At 31.9% G+C, this 9,492-nt stretch overlaps 2 protein-coding genes across 2 annotated transcripts; one reads left to right on the top strand and one right to left on the bottom strand.

Moving 5' to 3' along the window:
- Positions 1 to 223: 223 nt before the first annotated feature.
- Positions 224 to 2,130, top strand: Arp8 (Actin-related protein 8). Its single transcript, XM_070640872.1, has 2 exons — positions 224 to 960; positions 1,020 to 2,130. Exons 1-2 carry the CDS (start codon positions 300 to 302, stop codon positions 2,018 to 2,020), a joined length of 1,662 nt encoding a protein of 553 aa, XP_070496973.1. The 5' UTR covers positions 224 to 299; the 3' UTR covers positions 2,021 to 2,130.
- A 2,703-nt stretch (positions 2,131 to 4,833) lies between these two features.
- Positions 4,834 to 8,916, bottom strand: LOC139091048 (cytochrome P450 4d2-like). Its single transcript, XM_070640979.1, has 4 exons — positions 8,586 to 8,916; positions 5,756 to 6,906; positions 5,321 to 5,338; positions 4,834 to 5,165 (listed from the first exon to the last, which is right to left on the bottom strand). The coding sequence occupies exons 1-4, from the start codon at positions 8,743 to 8,745 to the stop codon at positions 5,016 to 5,018; spliced, it is 1,479 nt and encodes a 492-aa protein (XP_070497080.1). The 5' UTR covers positions 8,746 to 8,916; the 3' UTR covers positions 4,834 to 5,015.
- Between the last annotated feature and the right edge of the window lie 576 nt (positions 8,917 to 9,492).

The following is a 9,492-nucleotide window of genomic DNA, read 5'->3' as shown; positions in this document are numbered from 1 at the left end:
TTTGAAAAATTTTAAAAGAATTGTGTTGAAAATTACGCTCAGTTCAGCTTTTAACACAATATTTTTGCAGTTAAACAAGCCACCAGCTTAATAAAATGTCATTTCAACCTAAATCTCTCATCTCCAATGGCAACAAAATCACATGCATAGTATTTCTCTCTAATTCTCTCAATTATTTCCCCTCTCTCGAATGTTTCACAATAGTGCGCTAACCAATGTAAACAAAAGTTTATCAAACAAAAAATAGTTCTGAATTTCATCAATTTTTCTAAATTAAAAATCAGTCAAGTAGCAACAACATGAGCGATAAGATTATTATAATTCATCCTGGATCGCTTTATTTGCGGATCGGTAAGGCAAGTGATTTAAATCCTGAAAACATTCTTAATTGCATTGCAAGAAAACGCAAAAGTAATGACCCAAAACATGTTCATATGGATACATTGTTGCCACCGCCAGTCATTAAGACTAAGGAGCTGTCAGCTGAAATGGATGAAAGCAGGATAAGTGTTTCACATTTATTACAAAGTTCATATCAATCGGATGGACGAAAAAGGTACGGAATCTCACCGCAGCAATTGGCGCAATTTAATAAGAGAAGTTTACCGGAAATCATCAATAGTTCACAACAGACTTACTGGCTGACACCAAAAAGTAATGTGAATTATATCATTGGAGCTGATATATTGAGATTAAGTCCAAATAGCAACTTTAATGTTCATTTTCCAATAAGACGCGGAGAGCTGAATATTCATAAAAATGTTGGTGGAAGTTTAACAGCTGCTCTTGAGCATGTCAAGTGCATTTGGGAATTTGCTATTAAGAATTTTCTGGACATCAATCTGAAAGAATTAAATGAATATAAAGCAGTTCTTATCATTTCGGATATTTACAATCGAAAAAGAGTTAAAATGATGGCGGAACTCCTCTTTGAGATGGGATTTAAGTCTATAATACTAAGTAAGTGCTAAATAATTTACTCTAATGAATTTTATTATTAATAAATGACTTTATTTTAGTTCAAGAGCATGTTGCAGCTTCATTCGGTTCAGGTCTCAATTGTACATGTGTTGTGGACATCGGCGATCAAAAAATATCAATTTCCTGCGTAGAAGATGCAATTTCACATCCAAACACAAGAGTATCACTCAAATTTGGAGGAAGTGACGTAACAATGACTTTTTTTTGGCTCCTCCAAAAATGCTCATTTCCATATAAAGAATGTCAGACACAAAATTTTCAAGATGCAGCTCTACTAAATCATTTAAAGGAACAATATTGTCACATTGATCTTGACATTTGTGGATCACAAGAGAAAAGCTTCATAATTAATCGTCCTGATCAGTCACCTGTCCGTTATGTCCTTCAAGTTGCTGATGAACTGCTCATTGCACCATTATCACTATTTTATACAGACTTACTGAAATTCACATTAGGAACAACAAATCGTGACAAAATCATTCAAATTCAAAAGACACTTGGACAGGATTTTGACTCTGAGGATTGCTTTAATGCTGAATTTTTAAGGGAAACTGGAAGGAGAAATGCCAAGGATCAAATTGAAACGACATTTAATATTAATGATGTTAGTAATGCTGATGCGGAGGAAGATGCTGAAGTCGATGACTTAATTAAGTTCAATGCAAATGACTTCCAAACAACAAATGGACAAATTATTGGACTCGATAGTGCCATTTTACAGAGCATAGAACATTTATCGAATGATGACCTAAAGAAGAAAATGTATAACTGCATATTGCTTACTGGCGGTGGTTCCAAAGTTCCAGGACTTGCTAAATGGCTACAAAATAAAATTCGACAATCAATTCCACCAAATTATCGAACGGAAAATGTTGATATAGTAAATACAGTTAAGGATGTTGATCCAGCAAATGTGTCGTGGCGTGGAGCATGTCTTTTGACGTCATTAGAGACAGCTGAAGAATTGTGGATTACAAGAGAAGATTGGCAGAGCTATGGAGTTAGAATATTAAGGGAAAAAGTTCCATTTATTTGGTAATTTTGGATATAGATGTACAAATTCGGCATTGACTATCAGCAGAGTATTGAATGAATTGGAACTGGAAGGAACGAATAATAAAAAATTAAAGTTTATAATTTAAAATTTGTAATTTTATTTTGCACAATTCTGTTTAAGACTATAAGAACTCATTCACGCGTGGAAGTTTCAAAAATGCAGAATTTTCTTCAATGTGCTCCAATATTAAAGTTGCAAAGTCCCAAATAACATGGTTCATAATCTTCGATATTAAAACTTGAGTAAATAATAACTAGCAATAGAATGGCTTTCAAAATTTTCATTTTTTTGTGCTGTTGTTTTCAGGAAATTCTATATATGGTTTTAAGGAATCGTCAAATGAAACACTTTTAAGTCGATTTTTATGTATTTATACTTGTTGCTAGAAAATTAGTCATTGACAGCCATAAAAACAACTGACAACCAGAAAATTACTCAAAATTGTTTATTAACAATGAATTTTTGATTTCGATACGATGAGCAGTTTATGATGTCCGTTTGGATGTTTTGCTTTCCTCAACTCAGTACGCTACATGACCTAGGGTATATCAATGTCCAGCCACAATTTGTGTGTCGCGAATCACTCACAAGTACCAATTTGTGTGACTAGAACAGCGAAAAAGCACCAGAATCCGCCTAGATTTTCCCTGGGATCGAACTTTGGACCTTTGAGTCGATTGCTCGACTTCCCAACTAACTTAATAATTTTTAGTGAAAATTTTGTATAAAAGCAAACTTTTAGAAAATATAAATTTAGTTGAAGTTAAACATTCTCACTGAAAAGAAGTCAAAAACTTTAAAAAGGAAATCATGAATTGTAAAATTTTGTCATTTGTAGTCGTAATTTTCTTCATGGCTTACGTTGCACAACAAAATAGAAAAATATGTAAGAAATTATTAATATTTAATGATTTAAATTTCATTTATTTTTCTTATTTTTAGTTTGTAATCCACCGATTCTACCTTGCGATTATTTATAAGACATTTTAATTATTCTTTTACTTTTTTTTTAATTTTGACAAATTTATTGTTTCTTTTAAATTTTACATAAAACAAAATTAATTTTTTCCTAATTTCTAAGTTAATTTTGAATTATCTTTAATTTAAATGTTGAAAAAATATCATTTTCTTAATATTTTAAATTAATTCATTTTAAAAAATTTGACATGAAAAAATAAAATTGAAATTAAATTTTCTTTACTTAATAAATTTTCTTTAATTTTTCCAGTTTCTTCGCTAGTATTTATTAGGTATAAAAGTAATTAATTTTCAGATGTTAAGAATCAGTTTAAAATCATAATTAAAAGCGATTAGATCTAAAACTAAACTTTAACAATGAAATTGAACATTTTTGCATTTTTTGTTGCACTTTATGCATAATTAATGGAGTTGTATCAAACCCACAACGACCAGGTCCATGTACGTAAAAAGCAAACATTTTAAACCAAAATTCAAATTTATTTTTTTTTTTAAAAAAATATATAATTTTAGGGTGTCGTCCGCCAGTCAAACTGTGCTAAGAAAATGATCTGGAAAGTGCAGAAAATACTGAATATACTTAGATACAGCAATGCATTAGAATAAATTCTTAAAAATTTATAACACGGATTTTAATAATGAAAAATAAACTTTAAAGTTTAAATGGAATCAAAGTTGCAAAACTGGCAAACCTGTAACAGACAAAAATTAAGCAATTGTACGTTGTTAAAAACCATACAAATTATCAAAAAATTGTACGGTTTTTGCCTATGACAGGTGCCTGTTTGGCAACTTTAAAGGATAAAACTAAAAACTTGACAAAAAAAAATCGTCTTTTATTTAAAATTTGAGTATACTGAATTTCTTCACCCGGTACTAAGAATAATTAAAGATTAAATTTGTAGTTTTAACTTTTTTGCACAACTGTATTTCAGGCTATAACAAACCTAGAGTGTGGCTTTCTCAAAAACGACAGTTATTTTTGTTTTTTTAAATAAATTATTTTGTCTCTAAAATTCGAATTTTTTTTGTCCGTTGTTTATACTTTTATTTGTAACGTAAATTTTTATTTCAATAAGTTTAGTTCGATTTCTTCGGCAATCAAATTTAGAAGAATTCGATCTTTAAGACGGCCACACTCTGAACAAACCTTTCACGCGTGGAAGTTTCAAAAATGCAGAATTTTATTAAATTTTAAAGCACAATTTATTAGTTTTTTTATAGTATAAATTTCTTATTTGACAACACGGAATTTCTTCATCCAGTTTCAGCAAGGTTGACCCCATACACATGGTTCTTCATCGTTGATTTTACGATTTACGTAAATAATAACTATCAATAAAATGGCTTTCAAAATTTTCATTTTTTTGTGCTGTTGTTTTCAGGAAAACTAAATATGGTTTTGAGGAATACTCAAATGAAACACTTTTAAGTCGGTATTATTGTATTTATACTTGTTGCCAGTAAATTAGTCTCTGACAGCCATAAAGATTAACAAATATTTTTGAAATTTTCCTATAAAAGTCTGAAATTTAAAAAAATTAATTTAGTTTTAATCCACTGTGCTTTAACGATAATTCATAAAAATGTTTAATAAAAAATTGTGCATGATCGTTGTTATTTTTTGCATTATAGGAGCTGCTTTCATTTATAGTCCAGGTTAGAAATCTTGCTTTTGATAAAAGCCACAATTTATTAATTTTTTTAAAATCCGATTTTAACAGAATGCGCCAGATTGCATCCATTTTATAAATGCTAAATCTAAAGTGTTTTAAAAATAAATGGAAATGAAGGGCAATCAAATAAAAAATTGAAGCTTTATTATCACAAAAACCTTTTTTTTTAACATTTATTAACAAAAAAAAATCTTCACACATTTTTTGATTAACACAGATATAAATACAGCCAGTTAGAATTATTAATAAGTCCAAATTCCAGATATGTTGATTAAAAACAGTTTAAAGTTAAATGCACAGCTTTAATACCACCACGACTACATTCATTTCTTCTGAAAGCCAACAAGAAGTGAGTCACACTTGAGGGTAATGTGCATTTCAATTTCTGGCTCCTTGCCACTTGGAATCACTGTGAATTGTCTCAAAATGTTGATAATGTTGGTTTTGATACTCGTCATTGCAAACTTTTGACCCTGTTGGAAGTATGAAAATTGGAATTTAAATGAAATTTCAGCATAATATCCAGCAGACAAAGAGCATGCTCTAAAGAGCACAGTAAGCATGCTCAACTAAAGCAAGCTCTTGAAAGTATGAGCTTTGGTTGTTAGGGAACAGAAATAATACTTACAATGCAGTTCCTTTGACCCTGAAAATAGAAAATATGAAATAATTTACAATTTTTGATCCAAAAATGAAAGTTCATAGGAACTTGTCGGAAGCTTAGGTACACATGAATCCCGAGCGGCAAATGAAGCAAGCTTTTGAAGAAAGTGTGGCTTTCTCAAAAACGACCGTTAATTTTTTCAAAAAAATATTCAAATTTTTTTTTTACCGTTACTCTTATTTTTCTTCGTAACGGAAATTTATATTTTAAAATAAGTTGAGTTTGAAATGTTCGAATTTTTCGACAATCTAATGTCGAATAATTTGAATTTGAGACGGCCACACCCTGCTTTTGAATTTCCAGGAAAAACTCAAGAAATTGTACAATTTTATAGACAAAAAACGCAAATTTGAGCACTTTCCACAATTCTCAAATGAATATCCGACAATTAATACTTACAGCACTAAATGGAATAAATGCAAATGCCGGCAATTCTTTCAAAAACCTTTCAGGAATAAACTCATCTGGATTCTCAAACACATTTGGATTACGGAAAGCACTGAACAAAGCAATATTGTAATTGGCATTTGCAGGCGCAATGAAATCACCAAAATCAACTTCCTCATACAATCGTCTTGAAATTACTGGTGCTGGTGGGTACATCCTTAAAGTCTCTTTGATCACCAATTCTAGGTACTTGAATTCACTCAGACTCTTGAATGTCAATTTTTCATCTCCAAGCACTTCCTCAATTTCTTTATTTAATCTTTGTTGGACTTCTGGATGTTTTGCAATCATGTGAAGTGTGAAGCATATTGCATTAGTTGTTGTGTCATGTCCAGCAAATGTGAATGTGTCAACTTCTTCCTGAATGTCTTCATTGCTTAAAGGTTTACCGTCAATTGTGGATTGAAGCAAAACATCAAGTAAGCACATTTTCTTCCTAAGTCCAAAATCTTCGTCGTCTAAATTTTTTAAATCTTCTGACTTTTTAGTCATCAAAAGCTTTCGACGTTCTTCGATGATTTTTGTTGTGAAATTTTTAAGGATTTTGACTAATTCGTCTTGTTTACGTTTAGAACTTGTAAGATTGAACAGGAAGTCAAGTCTCTGCCATGGCTGAACAAATCTAGTTGCTACAACAACACCAATTTCCTTAACAGCATTCAAATATTCAGAATCTTTAGCTTTAAGCTCAAATCCCATTGCAGTTTCAACCAATGCATTGAGGACTGAGGAAGTGATGACCGGAAAAATATTAAAAGGATGTCCATTTGTTTCCGTTTTGATTTTCTCAATCAACTTTGAGTTCTGTTTTTGAAAAACGTCAAAGAACTGCTCCAAAATTTTAAAATGGAAGGTTGGTGTGATGATTCGGCGACGGTTGAACCACTTCTGTCCCTTACTGAACAACAGACCATCTCCAACTGCTGCATGCAAAAAACTGTATTGTGAACTTTTTGCTATGCATTTTGGATTTGTTGTTATAGCTTCAATTATTTTGTAGTCATCGACAAAGAGTTCCAAGGCAGGTCCAACCCAGATTTGAACAATATTTCTTTTTTGTGTTGAATATGTTGCAAACATATTTTGAACAAAACCAAACATATCTGTGGAAGATATTGAATGTTAATAATCAGGGTAGGTTAATAATCAGCAACAGAGTCAGATGGAAGGCCTTTTGTAGCAACCTAGGCTCCAAGTCGGAGCATGGTTCCAGTAAGTAAGTAATTAGGGCAGTGATTCATGGACAGAGTTGTAAAACAAGAATTTGAACGGATTAGGTCTATCACAGGTGCCTGTTTTGCAACTCTGCTTTTGGATTGGTTTGTGTCACAGATGATGTGGAAGTTCATACAATATTTGTGATGATTCATTTACTAAATTACACGCAAATTGTGTATAGTCAAATTAATACAAATCATATGATTACTAGTTGTATCATTGTAGACGAGAATCGCTATCTCTATTATCAAATAGATTGTTGCATATCATGAAGTTATTTAGGTTAATATCACATTGAACTGAACTTGTTGATAGTAAGTGATCATGGATGTATCTAGGAGAGGTCAACCCACCCCCTCTCCTTATCTAAATAAATCTGGATATGCGGAAGAATCTGATCGATACTAATAGGCTTTCTCAAAATCCTGGTCCCGATAATTTTCGGAATCTGGATTGAAATTAGTCGGGAAATCCCGATCCCTATAGCGAGAATTATTATTGAATTGTGTGTGTCCTGAGATGTATCCAAGAGAGGCAAAGGTCAACCCACCCCCTCCTATCAGTTAAAATAATCTAGACTCTTGATATCGAATGATATTTATGACAAGCAATAGCATTCAGCTTTTTAATTAAATTAGCCCATTGTTTACAAAGTATAATCTTTAAGTATTTTTAATTCACTGTAGGGAGTGCTTATCTTATCAGATAAGAATTATGAAAGAGTTATCAGAATTCATTCAAAAAAAATTCTAATCGCAACAAAATCACACGATTGCACAATAAATCAAAGTACAAAGATTATGTAATTTAATTTAATTAAATTAAAATTCCCAGAATTCATTCAGTCTTTTTTGATTAATTCGAAAATAATTGACTGTTGTGATGTCCAAAATCATACAAAGTCAAATCTTAATGAGTTTTTAAATTCGTATGGTCGTCCAAATTTGTGTATAATTAATTCTTTTTATTATTTGAATGCACATGAATCTAAATTGCTTAGAAACATTGCCCGAAAATCATAAATCAACAACAAATCCAGATCCAGATTCGGTTTAAATTTGGGACTATCCCAAAATCATACTGGGCTACATTTTGGATCGACTTTGGTCATTCAGATTAACCCGGAAAGCACAATGGTCGAAATTCCAACTTAGAACCTGCGTGACACTGGTATCAGGTCGCGAATCACACAAATCGAGTTGGTGTGACTTGAACAGCGAAAAAGCATCCGAATCCGTCTAGACTTCCCCTGGGATTGAACCCGGGTCGTTATAGAACTGTAGTCCGATGCTCTAACTACTTGACCAATGCCGCTTTTTCGCTGCTAACTGGTATCAGCCCAGTTTCTATTAAATTCGGTCACAAACCAGAGTCAAGTCTTCCATGGGCAGGATTTTCAATCATTTCTACAGTATGTCCCTTCCGATAAATATATATGCGTATCTAGGGAAACTTTGGGTTTCACATCCTTCTTCAAGCCACACCAAAACAAACTTTTAACTCTGCATCACAACTCAAATTAAAACACATCCAATTATCAGGTCTGCAAGCCATATATACTTACCCTTAGCTGACACTCCAACAAATTTGTAGGACCCTCCAATTAATGGAAGCCTTAGTGGGCCATTAAATTGCTTTGATAGCTCAAGATTTCTTTTATTCACAAGTAAGTGATCAAGAATAAATATAAACACGACAAATAACACGACATACATGAACAACATGTTTGAGCCGAATGAAGTTCAGAATGAATTTAAAAAAATATCAATTACAGTACTAAGCCCGGTAGATAAAGAGTTTAATTTATTGTAGTTTTGATAAAAATAGGTGCCAAAAATATTCCTTAAAAAGTTTTTCAAGTTTAAGGAACACACAAATAATTGAACTTGACAGAATGCCGGTCAGAACTGAAATGTTCACGATATCTAATGCTTTGCACAATTGCTCATTGTTTAGTTTGAATGTTTTGATTATTCACTGAAACATTCTATTTCAATTGACCCTTGCTCATATCTCATTATAACGTCATATTCACGCAACTTAGTAATTAACGTAACAAATGAATGAATTCAAAGCATTTAAACCAGTGGTGAACGGCCGATATGAAGAGAAAAGGTTTTAGATCTATCTCGAATTCTTATCACAAAACCTAAAAAAATAGATAAAATTCTAATATTTATTTGGGCTGACTATCTCCTTGGATATTCAAAGCAATGTCTGTTATTTTAGGCTATTATTGGCGGAAGCTAGCGTAGGCTTCGTAGGCGGAAGATAGCGAAATTGGTAGACAATAGAGCCAGCTTTAGGATTTTTTCCAAAAGTGTGGAAATCCTCTATCCACCCTATTATTTTCTGGTTTGATCTGTTTACCTTTTTCATCCAATTCTTTACAAAAACAAAATTCAAACTCAATTTCAGTATGATTCGATATTTTTCTAAAGTTTGATAGTTGTTGTTGGTCAATAAAGTTT

Source organism: Chironomus tepperi, unplaced genomic scaffold, assembly GCF_022539635.2.
Source record: "Chironomus tepperi strain 1889 unplaced genomic scaffold, CSIRO-AGI_Ctep_v1 contig_223, whole genome shotgun sequence".
Lineage (NCBI taxonomy): Eukaryota > Metazoa > Arthropoda > Insecta > Diptera > Chironomidae > Chironomus > Chironomus tepperi.
This window is presented reverse-complemented; position numbering and strand designations above follow the sequence as displayed.